We start from the raw sequence: 18,003 nt of genomic DNA, 5'->3' as shown, positions 1-18,003 counted from the left end.
ATTTCCTTTTTATTTCTCAATAATATTCCATTTAATATATATACCACACATTGTTTATGTATTCTGTTGGACACTTGGATTGTTTTCAGTTTCGGGCTATTATGAATAATGCTATTATGACTATTTCTGTAAGTCTTTGCATGGACATATGTTTTCATAATTCTTCAATAAATACCTAGGAATTTGGCTCACTGGTTGTATGTTTAAATTTATAACAAGCTACCATATTGTTTTCTAAAGTGGATAATTATGTGGAGTAATTGTTTATTTTTGTATTGACCATTCATGTATCTTCTTTAGTGAAATACAGTCAAAATCTTTTGCCCATTTTTGACTTGGCTTGTTTACCTTCTTATTGAGGCATGAGTATTCTCAATATATTCTAGCTGCAAGTCATTTGTCAAATACAAGTTTTGAAAGTATTTTCTCTGTAGCTTCCCTATTTGTTTTCTCAGTGGTATCTTTCAATGGGCAGAAGTTTACAATTTCATAAAGTCTCATTTATAGGTTTTCTCTTTTATTAATAACCATGTCTAAATATCCTTTGTCTACCAGCAAGTCATGATGATATTCTCCTCTGCTTTTCCTTAACATCTCTTTGGTTTTAGCTTTTACATTGAGGATGATAATCCTAGTTAATTGAATGGATGTTTGTATAAGGTGGAAGGTAGGGGTTGGAGATAGTTTTGTTCCATTAGAATATCTAGTTTTTCCAGCACCGTTTATTGAAAACTCTCCCTTTCCCATTGGCTTGTTTTGGTACTTTTGACAAAAAAATCAAACGAATAAAAATTTTTTAAAATTTTTGTGATGGAGCCCTATTTCTGGCTTTTCTATTTTGTTCCATTTATATTTTGTAGATTCTTGTTACCACACTGTTTTGGTGTTGTCTTCAGTCTTGAAGTCAGTAGTGTGAGTCCTTTAACTTTGTTCTTTTTCAAGATTACCTCAGCTGTTCTAAACCTTCTTTATGTCCATATGAATGGTTACATTTGTTTATCAATTTGTGCAAAAAGTTTACGGAGATATGATTGTAATGAAAGCTATTGTTTAATTTTGGGAGAATTTATTTCTTAGCAACATTAAGTTTTCTAGCCCAGGAACATTTACATTGGTTCATTTAATTCTCTCCCAATAATATTTTATAGTTTTTCATGGAGATGTATAATTTTTAGATAAATTTATTCCTATTTTATGGTTTTTGATGCTATTGCAAATGGAATCATTTTAAAATCCGATTTTCTAATTATTTGCTGGCTGCTAGTATATGAAATATAGTTATGTATATAAAGTATATAACATATAATTTATATATTATATATAAAATATATGATACAGGTGAACATCCCTAATTTAAAATTCCAAAATATCCTGTTGTTTTGGATTTTGGAGCATTTCAGATTTCAGACTTTCACGTTAGGGATGTTCAACCGGTAAAGTCTGCAAATATTCCAAAATCTGAAAAACACCAAAATTTGAAACACTTCCAATCCTGAGCATTTTTGAAAAGGGACAATCAACCTGTATATATAATTTATATAGCCTATGCATTTGATAGATTTACTTATTTGTTCTAGTAGTTTTTTTTTTAGATTCCTTAAGACTTTATATAGAATAATACCATCTGACAATAGAGAGTTTTATTACTTCCTTACTGATCTTTATTTTTTCACTCCTTTTTCTTTTGGCCTTATTTTGATGTCTAATACTTCTAGTAAGATATTGAATAGAAGTGGTTAAAGTGGGAATCCTCATTTTGTTCTTGACATTAGATGAATAAATTCACTATTTTACCATTACCATTATACCATTATAGTAGCTCTATTTTTTTTAACCATTCCTTTTTTTTTTTATTATAAATGAATGGGACACATGTTGTTTCTCTGTTTGTACATGGCGTAAAGGCATACCATTTGTGTAATCATAAATTTACATAGAGTAATGTTGTTTGATTCATTCTTTTATTTATTCCCTTCCCTCCACCCCTCCCACCCCTCTTTTCCCTCTATACAGTCCTTCCTTCCTCCATTCTTGCCCCCTTCCCTAACCCTAACTCTAACCCTAACACTAGCCCTCCCTCCCCCCATTATGTGTCATCATCCACTTATTAGCGAGATCATTCGTCCTTTGGTTTTTTGAGATTGGCTTATCTCACTTAGCATGATATTCTCCAATTTCATCCATTTGCCTGCAAATGCCATAATTTTATCATTCTTTATGGTGGAGTAATATTCCATTGTATATATATGCCACAGTTTCTTTATCCATTCATCAATTGAAGGACATCTAGGTTGGTTCCACAGTCTGGCTATTGTGAATTGAGCAGCTATGAACATTGATGTGGCTGTATCTCTGTAGTATGCTGATTTTAAGTCCTTTGGGTATAGGCCGAGGAGTGGGATAGCTGGGTCAAATGGTAGGTCCATTCCAAGTTTTCTGAGGAATCTCCACAATGCTTTCCAGAGTGGCTGCACTAATTTGCAGCCCCACCAGCAATTGTATGAGTGTACCTTTCTCCCCACATCTTCGCCAACACCTGTTGTTGCTTGTATTCTTGATAATCGCCATTCTAATTGGGGTGAGATGGAATCCTAGGGTGGTTTTGATTTGCATTTCTCTTATTACTAGAGATGTGGAACATTTTTCCATATGTTTGTTCATTGCTTGTAGATCTTCTGTGAAGTGTCTATTCATTTCCTTAGCCCATTTGTTGATTGGATTATTTGTATTCTTGGTGTAGAGTTTTTTGAGTTCTTTATAGATTCTGGAGATTAGTGATCTATCTGAAGTATGATTGGCAAAGATTTTCTCCCACTCTGTAGGCTCTTTCTTCGCATTGCTGATAGTTTCCTTTGCTGAGAGAAAGCTTTTTAGTTTGAATCTATCCCAGTTATTGATTCTTGCTTTTATTTCTTGTGCTATGGGAGTCCTGTTGAGGAAGTCTGGTCCTAAGCCGACATGTTGAAGATCGGGACCTACTTTTTCTTCTATAATCTGCAGGGTCTCTGGTCTGATTTCAAGGTCCTTAATCCATTTTGAGTTTAGTTTCATGCATGGTGAGAGATATGGGTTTAGTTTCATTCTGTTGCATATGGATTTCCAATTCTCCCAGCACCATTTATTGAAGAGGCTATCTTTTCTCCATTGCATATTTTTGGCCCCTTTGTCTAGTATGAGAAAATTGTATTTATTTCGGTTTGTGTCCATGTCCTCTATTCTGTACCATTGATCTACGTGTCTATTTTGGTACCAATACCATGCTGTTTTTGTTACTGTTGCTTTGTAGTAGAGTTGAAGATCTGGTATTGCGATACCCCCTGTTTCACTCTTCCTGCTAAGGATTGCTTTAGCTATTCTTGGTTTCTTATTCTTCCAGATGAATTTCATAATTGCTTGCTCTATTTCTGTAAGGTACGTCATTGGGATTTTAATTGGAATTGCATTGAATCTGTATAGCACTTTAGGTAGTATGGCCATTTTGACAATATTAATTCTTCCTATCCAAGAACATGGGAGATCTTTCCATTTTCTAAAGTTTTCTTTAATTTCTTTCTTTCGTGTTCTGTAGTTCTCATTGTAGAGGTCTTTCACCTCTTTTGTGAGATTGATTCCCAAGTATTTTATTTTTTTTGATGCTATTGGGAATGGGGTAGTTTTCCTAATTATTCTTTCCAAAGATTGATCACTTATGTATAAAAATGCATTAGATTTATGTGCATTGATCTTATATCCCACTACTTTACTGAATTCACTTGTGAATTCTAAAAGTTTTCTGGTGGAATTTCCCGGTTCCTCTAAGTATATAATCATATCATCAGCAAATAGGGATAGTTTGAGTTCTTCTTTTCCTATTCGTATCCCTTTAATTTCTTTGGTCTGTCTAATTGCTCTGGCTAGAGTTTCAAGGACAATATTGAATAGAAGTGGTGAAAGAGGGCATCCCTGCCTTGTTAGTAGCTCTATTTTTATTTTTAAGATGTCATTTATTTGATTACAGAAGCTACCTTTTTTTTTTTTTTTTGACCTAAGGTCTCACTGTGTTGCTCAGGTTGACCTTGAACTCCTGAGTTCAAGTAATCCTCCCAGCTCAGCCTCCTGAGTACCTGGGACTACATATGTGTGCTACCATGTCTGGCCGGAAGTTACCTTCTATTCCTAGTTTGCTGAAAATTTTGGTCATGCATGGTCATTGAATTTTGTCAAATGATTTTCTGTATCTCTTGAAATACAGCAAACAGAATGAAGGAGAAATAAGGTATCAGAATAAAGAAGACAGATAGTATTGTTTATCTTTGCCCATGATTCTTTTAGTATCAATTACACTGATTTTAAATATTAAACCATTCTTATATTCCTGGAATAAACTCTATTGGTCATGGTTTATTATCATTTTTATATTTCTATATTCAATGTGCTTAAGAAAAGTTAAGCATTTTTACACTTATGTTTATGAAGCATATTGGTCTTCAGTTTCTCTCTTTTAAAAATAATATCTGCCTTCACTTTTTTCTTTTTAAACTAATTTCTGTCAGACTTTAGATTAAGGCTGGGTGCAGTGCCACATGCCTGTAATCCCCACGATTTGGGAGCCTAGAGCAGGAGAATCACAAGGTTGAGGCCAGCCTCAGCAACTTAGAAAGACCCTGCCGTAACATAAAAAGTAAAAAGCTCTGGGGATGTAGCTTAGTTGTAAAGCACCCCTGAGTTCAATCCCTGGTACCAAAAACAAAACAAAAAAAAAGACTTTAAGATCTTGCCAACTTTATAAAAGTGAGTTGGGAAATGGTCCCTCTTCTACTTTCAGAAAAAGTTTGTGAAATATTGGTGTTATTTCTACACTAAGTGGTTGATGAAGTTCATTAGGAAACCCTATGGGTCTGGAATTTCTTTATGGAAAATTAAAATAAAATTATTGGTGCATATTAATCATACAGAATGGTGGGTTTCATTGTGGCATGTTTGTGCTACATAAAAACATTGATCAATTTTACTCCCCAATATCTCCCCCACCTCCTTTTCTCCCACCCTGACCCCCTTCCTCCACCCTGATGTTTCCCCTTCTACTTTCCTTACATTCCCCCCTTTCCCCTGTTGTTTCCTCCAGCTTCTTTATGGGAAATAATTGATAGCTAATTCAAACTATTTAATGGATATAGTGACATTCAGATTTTCTAATTATCTTTTTTCTGTTTTAGTTAGTTGTATTTTTCCTAAGAATTTATTTCATGTATCTTGCCAAGCTTGTTGGCTGGAGTTCATAATATTTTGTTAGCACCTGTATGATTTATAGTTTGAGTTAGCAAACTTATTCTCTAAAGCACAAGTAATAAATATTTTTGGTTTTGTAAGCCACAAGTGGTCTCTGTCTATTGTGTGTTCTTATGTTTTAGTTTTTGTTTCTTTTCTTTCTTTCTTTCTTTCTTTCTTTCTTTCTTTCTTTCTTTCTTTCTTTCTTTCTTTCTTTCTTTCTTCTCTCTCTCTCTCTCTCACTCTTTCTCTCATACAACCTTTAAACAACGAAATATCAAATCCATTCTTACCTCAGGGCAATCTTTAGTAAGATGTGGTCTTCTGACTAGTTTGTCAACTTCTGATCTATACTGTTAATTCCTCTTTCCTTCAGAGTTCTTGATGTCCTTCAAAGCATTCATTTCAGTCCACCATCAGGCTAACAGCTGTAAAAACAGGCAACTCACCTTGAGATGTTACTTTTTTTCAAAAGTCTAATCTTCTCCAGATTTTGTCTGCTTTTGTCCATTTTCCAGTGACTTAAAGCCATTGTTACTTTATGTAGTTGTTATATGCAGTGGGTATCAAATCCGTTAGGAGGCATTTAGCCATACTAGAAGCAGATAGTGACTTCCCATTGCATTATATTTACATATATCATTTTCTATTATAATGTTGATGGATAAACCAACCAACCTAAATCACATTCTTGGTACCAAACTGTGTAAATATTGAAGCTAAAACACGACCTTTCCAAGATACTTGATTGCCTACACAGGGATCATTTGTGCTAGGGAAGAGCCATTGACGGTTTTTGGGTTCATAAGTTATTTTTACAAATATTGCAAACTTTCATTCTCCCATTATACACCAACTAGGTAATAGCTTCTTGAGACAGAGCATAGATAATAGGATTTTGTGTTGGACTAAAATCATATCTTTGTTCAACCACATTCTAGCAGCTTTATGATCTTGGACAAGTCACATAACTTGTCTTAACCTCTGTTTCCTGATATCATAATATGAACATGCTTAAACAAGAGCGCTCATGAACCCTGTTTTTCTCTGGGAGAGAATAGGTTTACAACTGTGATTCCAGTATAATTTTTGATAAAGCCCCCTTTATGCCTCATTTTTTCCTGAGAATAGAAGCCACAAGCTTCTCTGACTTCTTTCCTGACTCTTAACAAGAGTGTTGGTCAACAAACTATAGGCAAGTGCCCAATGCTATTGGCTGCTCTTTGTTGTTGTTTTGTTTTCCTTTTCAAAACTCTATGCCGCGGGGTGGGGGAAGAGGCCTGATTTCCAAGACTGGACTTTATTTCTGAGAATCAGGACAAATCACCTAATTTGTCATTCCTCCCACCTCTGTTATTACCCAAGTAGAAGCAGGTTAAGGAGAGAGATCCTCAAAGATAGGCTTGGAAAGGAAAAGGCAGTGAGTGTGTGTGTGTGTGTGTGTGTGTGTGTCTACAAATATGTGCATCAGGATAATGTCTTGCCCTATGATTTGAGTGTGTGTGTGTGTGTGTGTGTGTGTGTGTGTGTGATAGCTTATGGAGCTAGTTCCACTGCTCTGCCCTCTGTAGGACACTCTGGGGCAAGTGCTAGGGTGGGAGGTGGGAAGGCCTTCATTCCAATGGATGAAGAAGACTCCAGCTTTCACTCCCTGACTTTTCTTGGCAGATCTACCTGGGCAATGCCCCTCTGGATAGAGTTTTGGCTTCCATATATTTGCCTAAATCACTGAGGGAGAAAATTTCTCTTAACAACTTACAAACCATCTTGTTTAGTTTTTTTGGCCAAACCTCACTTTTTAAGGTAAGTTCTTGCCTCTGGGAACTGTCATGAAATGACATATGGTGACTCATTGTAATTATGAACTCCTGCTATTTTCATGATGTTCTGTTTATTTTAGAATATGTTCTCTGATTGATTCCACAAGTCTTCCAGCACAACCCCTGGCCCTCAACATGAATCAACATCTACTTTAATGATGTTCTACAGTTTTTAATTTTCACAGCTTCTCAGCTTTGGAAGCGACCTTAAGGATTATTTGGTGACCAAACAGAGGCCTCAAGATGTTTCAAAGCTATAAAAGAACAGCACGTTCTTCTGATGAAATGCCCTTTCAGCTTGCTAGTGCTTTCTTCCCAAATCTTTCCTGGCTCCTCAAAAGCAACATGCCCACTCTTTGGGGCCAATTTATTTGAAACTGGTTGGTGTCCAGCAGGATACTGACTTGCAGGCATTTGTTGATCTTTCTCCCCACCCCCGCAGAACCTTCTCTGAGGGCTTCAGTCCTCACCCACTTTAAAAACACAGGCAGTGTGATGTGATGGTGAAGAACATGGGCTCAGGGGCCAGGTTGGTAGAACTTGAAGCTGGCTGTGCCATATTCTGCCCATGTGACTGTGGATGAGCTATTTAACTCCATGTGCCTTAGTTTCTTCCTATATGTAAAATAGGCTAAGAATAGTACCTCAGAGAACTGTCGAAGGATTAAAGGATTTATGTATATAAAATGCTTACAACAATGCCAGGTACATAATAAGCACCACTGTGTTTGCATCGCTATTATTGTTATCCTACCTTGAGTCTGTGCCTAACAAACAGCCCATTTCTTCAGGCCACCTTTATCTCATCTAGCTGATGGGAAGACAGCCATCAGAGTTTGCATGATGTTGATGACAATGAACAGTATTAATTGTTAATATTTATACTTATTATCTCATTTTCTTCTCATGAGAAACTGAGACTCAAAGAGGTTAAGCAATTTTACCTAGGATCACATAGCTAGGAAGTGGCATAGGTAGGAATCAAACTCAGACTGTCTGACTCCAATGTTCATGTATTTACAAGGTGAATACATTAATTTGCCCAAGTGTGCTTGTATTTCTAAGGAGATTTTTCAGAGGAATGAATTTCTAATGGTCAAATATTCACAGAGTTGTCGTGGAGATGGCGGGGGAGATGGTACTGGGCCAATTCAAGATATATCACATTGCCAGGCACAGTGGCAGACACCTGTAATCCCAGCAGCTTAGGAGGCTGAGGCAGGAGGATCTCAAGTTCACAGCCAACCTCAGCAATTTAGGGAGGTTCTAAGCAACTCAGAGAGACCCTGTCTCTAAAAAAAAATACAAAATAGGACTGGGGATGTGACTCAGTTGTTGAGTGCTCCTGAGTTCAATCCACAGTAACTCCCACAAAACATAAAATATATCACATCCTTATACTACCTACCCACTCAAATATATCACATCACCTACAAGTATGTCTGTAAAACATTCAGTTCCCCTGAAATTCTGCAGCCACTCTTTCTTCTTTTTAAATTCTACTTGCTTCTGTGGAATTAGCTCAAATCCTACCCAGGACATCTGCTAGAGTTAGTGAGCCCCTCTCTGCCTTGCACTGTGGACAAAAACTTTCGGTAGACAAAAAATTTTAATAGAAATTTGAAAGGTGGTCTGATCCTCTGGATAAGACTGTCAGTTCTCTGTACCATCTGAGATGCCATTATTTGGTCTTAAATTCTCATTTCTTCAGAGGACTGTGCTTGTCTATTAGAATAGGAGATAAACTTGCTTTGCATAGATTTCACACTTAATAAGAAATTTTTATTCGCTAACATCTTCTACCAAAAATGATTAGAGATGTTTGCCAAAATTAGTCTGCAGACGTCATAGTGCCAGATGAAGAAGGATTAGAACTAGCTTGCCATCAAATTCAAAGCTGGAAGGGTCCTCAGAACTCATATAGTGTCCCATCCCCTTGTTGTACTAATGAGGATGCTGAGACCCAGAAGGAGGAAGACACTTGCTAAAGGTGACTCAGTTTACTAATTTATTCATACACTTATTCATTTAGTAAATATTTGTTGAATTCCTACTCTGTGTCTTAAGTGGTGCTAGATGCTGGGGATATTAACTGAGCAACAGAGATGTGATGTCTGCCCTCACAGAACTTCCAGTGTGATGGAGGAGAGCAAAGACCTGAAGGTTCTACCACTGAATGGGGAACCTGAGGCTGAGATCTGTGCCAGTGGTTGTTGGATACTGAGTGCTTATAAGAGATGCCACCTCTTAACTACCTATTCTTCGAGTTCCCAAGTTTTGCAGCCTTGTTTTTATATTGCTTCCTATAAAATCTTTGATCAGAATCTTAACTGTCATTACAACACATTACCTTCAAACTTGTTGATAAGGCACTACTCCTAAATGTCATGTACTTCCTCCTCCACTCCTCTACTAACTGCAGTTCTCAGAGAGAGGGAAGGGGACTAGGTAAGTGCAATGTGCCATAGGGACTCTGGGACTGGAGAAGAGGGTCTCTATTCTCATCTGGAGGAGCAGGAATGGCCTAGTGTAAGAGAGCTCTTAGCTCACACCTGAGACTGCAATAGGAGCTAGAAGATGAAAGATCATGAAGAGGTAGGAAGAAGGAAGGAAGGAGAAGTGTTTCAGTGAGAGGGAACGGATTGTTTTTTTCCCCAGCATGGTCACCATTTTGTAGTTAAGAGAAATGAGGACAGAGAAGAGGTTAATTAAGTCTGAAGCTGTCATGGGTGTCACCTTTGCCTTTTTCCACCACAGAAAATTGTATGTTTTACACTAAGTTGGGAGGGTAATTTGAGATCATCAAGTCTACCCTCCTTCCTCATGTGACCAGTGGTCTAGAAGGAAGGGGACCTTTAGAGGAACAAGAGGACTTGCAGCTAGCTCTTGGTCTTGCCAGTGTCAGTCAGGGCCTTTCCAACTATACTATGCTGCTAATATACCTCTTCATTAGGCTATTTCAGGTGATTCCACTGGGAAAGGAACACTTAGCCATAAGGCTGGTTTGGATGAGTAGTACAGGTCAGAAACAGGAAGTGTGTAGCTTCCTAGTGGAAATTCACTGCATTCACAATTACCCAGATGTCAGAAGCTGCAGGGCTCAGGTTGGGTAGGGGGCAGAGGCTGAACATTGTATCTTCAGAAATATGAAGGCATGCCATCTTTTAAAAATGGCCTGGCAGGTTTTTCATGGGATGGCTCTTGGGATCACCTCCTCCAGGCCTTCTTGGCAAGTTCTTAGAGGGTTTGCTTCTTCTCCTTTCCAGAGATAGGCACTGACCCTGTAAGTGGTCCCTTCAAATGTGCCCAGAAGAGGCATACTTTCAACTGGAGCCTTAGCCATTGGAACTTTGGCCCTGTTGATTACAAAGCCCCATATCTCAATAGGTACATTCTAGTTCATTGTCTTTAAACCAACATTTATTATCTCTGTCCTGTCATTCACTAGTTTGTGTGACCTTTGTACATATAGGCATTGAGCCTGTCTAAGCCTCAATTTATCTGAAAAACTGTCTGTCTATGTGAAGTCCAGGAGCACAAAAGATAGTGGATAGTGTAGAAAGCACTTAGCAAAGTATCTGACTCAGTGAGCCCAAGATAAATATCTACCATGCAGGGAACATTAGGATACAACAAAGCATGGACTATGGCCTCAGAGCTCATGGTCCTCTAGGTAGAAGAAGACTATCCTCAGAGACTCATTCCAAGCTGACTGTTGATCAAACTGTTTCCATCTCCTGTGAGGCTAGAACATGAAGTGGTTTATAACTAACCCATGATGTATTTAGATTCCTTATGGGGATGTGCCCTTATAAAGATGGTTGAGATTTAGAATTGGGGTGAGTTTTGAAATGTAATGATCTGGAGAGTTATCCAAGTTGGGGATAGTTTTATGTTTAGTGCAATGCTAAGTAGCAGGTACAAAACCAAAACTGGTTGGATAGATATTTGGATAGATATATGAATTAATGTATTGTTCCCTCTTGGTTTAATGATGACCTTATGTGAAGTCAGGAGATGAGCTGAATGATCTCTAAAAATTCACTCTCACACCAAGTGTGGTGTCACACACCTATAATCCTAGTGGCTCAGGAGGCTTAGGCAGTAGGATCACAAGTTCAAGGCTAGCCTCGGCAATTTAGCTAGGTGCTAAGCAACTCAGTGAAACCTTGTCTCTAAATAAAATACAAAATAGTGCTGGGGATGTGGCTCAGTGGCCAAGTGTCCCTGAGTTCAGTCCCAGTGTGCCTCCCAAAAAAATTCCCTCTCAGCTTGTAATTTTATTTTCCACATTTCTGTACCTAATACTGCATGTAGCAGTTCACAAGTTCTAGATTGATAATGAACATATAGAATCTTAGAAATTTGGGACCTAAACTTCTCTTCCTTATATTTCAATCTACAGATAAAAAATGTCATGAAAAAATTAACCACATATGTTGTGAGTGCCAGTATTTCAGATATGTCCATTCAAAACTTGGCTGATCCAGTGCTCATCACTCTACAGCATATTGAAGGAAACTGGGTAATGTCCATTTGTATCTCAGAATAGGATGGCCTCAGAACTCCTCCTTGATTTTCCTATTAAAATAATTTTTCAATTAACAGATGTGATTTAAAGATTTAGTGAAGATTGTGCCATTCCAGGTATCAGAGGTGTGTTGTAATTGGGGACTTTAAGAAGTGATGCTTTATCCCAAAGTTATAGTGAGTGGTGGGCATTCTAGCACTGTGACAGATTGGCGAGGCAGTGACTGAGGATAGTTGAATCTATTGGTTGTCCCATCACACTAAATGACATTTAATTCCATTTATTTTTAAGTGAGGCAAACAGCTTCATTCAAAATAACTGAACATTTGTATTCTTCAAATTTCCATGAAGAGCATTAAAATGTGTATTAATTATCACCAAAGGACTAAAACCATAGTCATATGGCATAACATAAGGCATATATTACTAAATGATCAAATTTAGCCTTGAATAAGAATGAATTACTATTCCATTCTTTGATGTTAATGTGTGTCCAGTGTGAAATCTTAATAGCCTCCTTCATTGCCAATCTACAAGACCATATGGTACAACATATTTTTCACTAGTCCTGATTCTAGAAGAGAAGAAGAGAAGGAAGAGTGGGGGAGAGAATTTTAAAAAACGTAGCAAATGAAACATGTTAATGGGGATGATCTCTCAATTTGGACTGGATCTACAACTCTCAAATCACCCCCAGCAATTAATTATTCCTTTCCCCCAGTTTCTCAGAGATTGTGGGACCTGGCAAGGCCCTAGGAATATTTGGTAGGCCTAATGAGGAGGCAACTCAACCTATGTCCATAAGGCATGAATGATCTCAGCTGTGAGTCCTAAGTCCCATGGCTCTATAAAGAACATCCAGTACAAGCCAGGTATGGTGGTACAAACCTGTAATCCCAGCAGCTTGGAAGACTGAGGCAGGAGGATCATGAGTTCAAAGCCAGCCTCGGCAATTTAGTGAGACCCTGAGCAACTCAGTGAGACTTTGTCTCTAAATAGAATACAAAATAGGTGTGGGGGTGTGGCTCAGTGGTCAAGTGCCCCTGAGATCAATCCCCGGTATCCAAAAGAACACATAGGAGATCACCATGTGGTGACATGATGTTTTCTTATTTATGAATCCAGATTTAAGATTGGTTTTAAGTTAGTCTTAAAACCAATTCACAAATTGTTCTAGTGTGTGTGTATGCAAACGTGTGTATCTACTGTCTGAAAATTCTTTTGTGTGCTCATTACTGTGTGGTTACTCTCATGAGGAAAAACGTTTACCTCTGATTTCTTTTTTCCAGAATTATGATCAGGTTCACTGTGCCTTCTGGGATTTTGAGACTAACAGTAAGTATTTTTGTAAGCAATCTTTTCCCCAGATCATTTTTGTATTTGGCAGTTGAAAGGATACCCCTTATTGTGCTGAAGCCGCTGTCTTATCAGACTCTACAGAGCACTCTGAAAAACCAAGGTACAAGATATAATTTTTATATCAAATTAGGGTATGGAAATTAAGAGAAAAAATCCTTTTAGATAAGACAGATGAGACAGTTAAAGTCTCAACTGAGAGGTAACAAATTTGGAAGAAGGAAATTGGAAGGACCAATGCAGAGTAGCTCAGCTGTTTGAAGAAAGTTGAGGAATGATCACCTGGCTCTTTATTTGTGCTTTCCCACAGGGATTTTCAATGGCTACTATCTCCTTCCTTCTTTTTCCTTCTTACTTCTTCTAAACTGACTGTGTGACCTTGGGAAGGCCATTAAACATCTCAAGGTCCCAATCTTTTCCATCTTTTCATTGAGGAAATGAGACTTCTTGCTTTGTCCCTAACGGGCCCTTCCTGCTTGAATGAGTATGAGTCTTTGGCACCAGTAAGAGATACTGAGGATGGTTATTGCTGAATGGGTTTTGCTTACGCTTGACATCTTCATTGGAATCTCTAGGGATAACACGAAATCTCAGAGAATTCCACACAGAATCAATTTCCCCTGGAATTCCAGAGCTGACTACAAGAGGAGTCCTACTGTGGAATATCTGGCTGGGAAATTTTCCTTCTTAAGTATCCTTAGGATTCTTTGAGAAAAGGGAAATTCTAATTTCTTTTAGTTCTCTGGTGTACAGGAATACTACCTATTTCTGAGAAACAGAATTAATACTCTCCTTTCCTGTTCCCCCTCCATGTCTTTCAGGCAGAGAATACTGTAAAGTGATGAGCTTTGTCCCCCATACCTTCAATACATTGATCTCTGCACTCATTAATGCCAAATGCTGGGATTACCCTTGTCTCTCTGCCTAATGGATCCAGAACTTCTGAAATCTTTGGAGTTACCCTGGATGAACAAATTCAAGCTACCCTATGTGCTATATTTGTCCTTCTGGCTTAATGCCACCCTGGAGGCTCTACTTTAAGTCTGCTGTAGGACCCAATATTGACAGGTTATGTCGAATGAGAGTTGGCTTCAGAACCCTGAGTATTCTGAGAAGAAACTAGGCAGGTGTCAAATAGACCAGAGGCTCAAGTTGACCCTAAGAAACTCTAGATGTGGGCACAAAGCACTTAATACCAGTTGAATTCTGGGATTACCTGGTTCTTTAGGATGTCTGTTCCAATCCCACCAAGTGCCAGTGTATAGTCCACAGAAAAGTGGACTATACAAAAAGTCCTTCAAAAAGTTCTAGATCTGCCTATTTCCTGTTTATTGGCTATTTTTAAAAAGCATCACTCAAACATGGTAGCTAAAATCTTGTTCATGATTATTCTGTCCTAATCTGTAGAGGTATGGTACAAGAACAGGATAAGTGAGAGACAATGAAGTTAGGCCATGTACAAAGTTCCTTAAAAGTCAATTTGATCCTTTAGTCTTAATTTAATTTTGGTATTCAATTATACCTCTATCTTGCAGTCTTAACAAACAATGTTAATTATAACACACGTTTGGATGGTGCATACAATGAAATGTTAAACATTTCTGAGAAAAGCAAAACTGCTTTGAAATTCCCTTCTGTCTCCTGCAGATGGGCTAGGTGGATGGAATTCATCAGGCTGTAAAGTAAAGGAAACGAATGTAAATTACACAATCTGTCAGTGTGACCACCTCACCCATTTTGGAGTGTTAATGGTGAGTTGTCTCATCATCATTCCTCAATAGAATTTTGACAACTTTTATTAGATTCAGATCAGTAATACATGTGTGAACAAAGTTATGGGGAAAAAAGTCCATTCTTCCATCTTCATCCAAAGTAGAGCAGATAGAAACAAGTATTATCTTTCTCCTCATAAAATGAATGCCTACTCTTCAAATTTCAAGCACTACAAAAGGTCCTTGTAATCCCCCTCCCGAGAAATCACTACCTTTAACAGTTTGATATGTATGTGTATATTCATTTAGAATCTTTTCTTATGTATATATTACATTATGCTTTTTATAAAAATGGGATCAAATTTTTTCATACTGCTTTACCACTTACTTTTTCTAACTCAGCAATATATATTGGACAATTTTCAGGCAAATATGTATCCATTTACTTCAATTTAAAAATGGTATACCATTATGTGGATTGAACACAATGAATTTAACCAAACCCTGATAGATGGATGTTTTAGCTATTTTTCTCCAATATAAACTTTGCTATAGTACACATCTTATTTATTTTTCTTCCAACACTGGTGAAAGTATTCCTGTAGGATAAATTGACAGAATTGCTGAATGAAGGGTATTATCATCAACAATTTTTAATTGTAACAATTATTGTCAAATTGCAGCTTACATAAGATGTATTTTTAAAATGTTTGCAGTACTTCACCTAATAAGAATTGTGTGACCAATTTGCATAGCCAGGCTCAAACCCTCAGCACCATTGTTAACTATCCTAGTTCCTTCTCCCCCCATGATCTTCTTAACATCAGGATTTGCTGAGTTTTCCTTCTAAACCACTCTCAACCAAATGGCTTTTCTACCCACACATGAATACTTCGTTGGTCTCCTAAGTTACTTTATTAGATAGTGTTATTTGAATGTGTCATGTGTGAGTTGTTTCTCCAGTTAATAGTAAGTTCTTTGAGGGCCGAAAGTTTGTCTGACATTATATATATCATCATTCTTCAATGGAATTTATATGTATATATATGTATATGTATATCAATTGGCTAACTCTTACTTGTTGAATAGATATGTTTTTTTAAGTAATTAATATGGCTGGGGAAGTAGGTCAATGAAAGAGTGATTGCCTAGCATGTGCAAGACCCTGGGTGCAATCCCCAGAACCAATCTCTCTGTCTCTCTCTCTCTCTCTACACACACACACACACACACACACACACATATACATATATATATGCACATATATGTTATACATATATAGAGAGATATTATACATATATACATTATGCAAACATATATAGAGAGATTATATATATACACACATATGCATATATGTAGAGAGAGAGAGAAAGCAAGAGACTGATCAATTCCAGGGATGATTGAATCCAAGGTCTTGCACATGCTAGGCAGTCACTCTACCACTGCGCTACATACCCAGCCCTATTTATTTCTTAAAAAAAACTCTATTCGATTCCATCTCACCCCAATTAGAATGGCGATTATCAAAAATACAAGCAACAGGTGTTGGCAAGGATGTGGGGAGAAAGGTACACTCATACATTGCTGGTGGGGGGGGCTGCAAATTAGTGCAGCCACTCTGGAAAGCAGTGTGGAGATTCCTTAGAAAACTTGGAATGGAACCACCATTTGACCCAGCTATCTCACTCCTTGGTCTATACCCAAAGGACTTAAAATCAGCATACTACAGAGATACAGCCACATCAATGTTCATAGCTGCTCAATTCACAATAGCCAGACTGTGGAACCAACCTAGATGTCCTTCAATTGATGAATGGATAAAGAAACTGTGGTATATATATACAATGGAATATTACTCTGCCATAAAGAACGATAAAATTATGGCATTTGCAGGCAAATGGATGAAATTGGAGACCATCATGCTAAGTGAGATAAGCCAATCTCAAAAAGCCAAAGGACGAATGATATCGCTAATAAGTGGAGGATGACACATAATGGGGGGGAGGGAAGGGTTAGTGTTAAGGTTAGAGTTAGGGTTAGGGAGGGGGGTAAGTATGGATGAAGGAAGTACTGTATAGAGGGTAAAGAGGGGTGGGAGGGGTGGGGGGAAGGGAAAAAATAACAGAATGAATCAAACAACATTACTCTATGTAAATTTATGATTACACAAATGATATGCCTTTACGCCATGTACAAACAGAGAAACAACATGTATCCCATTTGTTTACAATAAAAAAAACAAAACAAAACAAAACAAAACAAAAAAAACTTAAAAAAAAAAACTAAAGGACGAATGATCTCGCTGATAAGTGGATGATGACACATAAGAGGGAGGGTGGGGGGAGTTAGTGTTAGGGTTAGGGTTAGGGTTAGGGTTAGAGTTAGGGAGGGGGACAAGAATGGAGGAAGAAAGGACTGTTTAGAGGGAAAAGAAGGGTGGGAGGGGTGGGGGGAAGGGAAAAAATTATAGAATGAATCAAACAACATTACCATATGTAAAATTATGATTATACAAATGGTATGCCTTTAACCCATGTACAAACAGACAAACAACATGTATCCCATTTGTTTACAATAAAAAAAAGAGAGAAAAAAAAAAACTCTATTCAACAAGTAAGAGTTAGTCAATTGATTGTTACCAAATTGTGAGAAATTTTTTTCAGTTTCCCTGAAATCGACCAGAGCATTACAGTAGGGGTCAGAAGACCAGGGTTTATTTCCAGCCCTGTCATCAACTAGCTTTGTGATCTTGTTTGGGTTGTTTTCCTTGTTTGGAACTTAGATTTTTCTTCTGAAATATAAATGATTGGAGGAGACCAGGGTTTATCAATTTAGGCCCTATTGATAACTGGTCAAATAATTCTTTATTGTGGGAGTCTGTTCTGTGTGTTTTAAGACATTCAGCAGCATCCTGGGCCTCTACCACACTATAAGCCAGTAGCACCCTTCCTGGTTGTGACAATCAAAAGTGTCTCCAGACACTACCATGTCCTAGGGGGAAAGACAAAATTACTTTCAGTTGAGAACTATCAGAGTAGATCAGTGCTTCCTAATTTTTTGCAAGTTATAAATCTCCATAATCATCTGATGAATGCTATGGACCTTCTTCCCCAACCAATTCATTCATATATTCAAATAATTTTGCGTGTCATTCCAGGTCTTTTATGGTCCTCAGATTAAGAAATTACTAGACTATGTGATCTCTAAGGCCCACTTTGTCTTTTAATTTTGTGAGTTATTTAAGGTCTAAGGGAAAAGAACATTTTTTGATGTTCCGTGTAGTGTTTTGGGACGTGCAGTTCACATAATGATTCACTTTGTATCCCAAATTCACATC

General features: G+C 37.6%; 1 protein-coding gene across 11 annotated transcripts in view; it reads left to right on the top strand.

The window, feature by feature from the left end:
- Positions 1-18,003, top strand: part of ADGRG4 (adhesion G protein-coupled receptor G4) — a 135,783-nt gene that overhangs the window by 95,837 nt on the left and 21,943 nt on the right. For 10 of the 11 annotated variants that reach the window (XR_013761202.1, XR_013761203.1, XM_079124576.1 and 7 more), the window contains 4 exons: positions 6,916-7,050; positions 11,473-11,592; positions 12,888-12,933; positions 14,602-14,705. Coding sequence is in view for 8 of the 11 variants with exons in the window: in XM_079124576.1 (XP_078980702.1) it covers positions 6,916-7,050; positions 11,473-11,592; positions 12,888-12,933; positions 14,602-14,705 (405 nt within the window). In the remaining 3 variants the exon portion in view is untranslated. Of the gene's footprint in view, positions 1-6,915; positions 7,051-10,333; positions 10,455-11,472; positions 11,593-12,887; positions 12,934-14,601; positions 14,706-18,003 lie in introns of those variants that run through there. The other variant, XR_013761204.1, reaches the window with a different exon arrangement.

This window comes from Sciurus vulgaris (assembly GCF_902686455.1).
Source record: "Sciurus vulgaris genome assembly, chromosome: X".
Classification (NCBI taxonomy): Eukaryota; Metazoa; Chordata; class Mammalia; order Rodentia; family Sciuridae; genus Sciurus; species Sciurus vulgaris.
The sequence above is the reverse complement of the archived record's forward strand: the minus strand, read 5'-3'. Positions and strand labels throughout refer to the sequence as shown.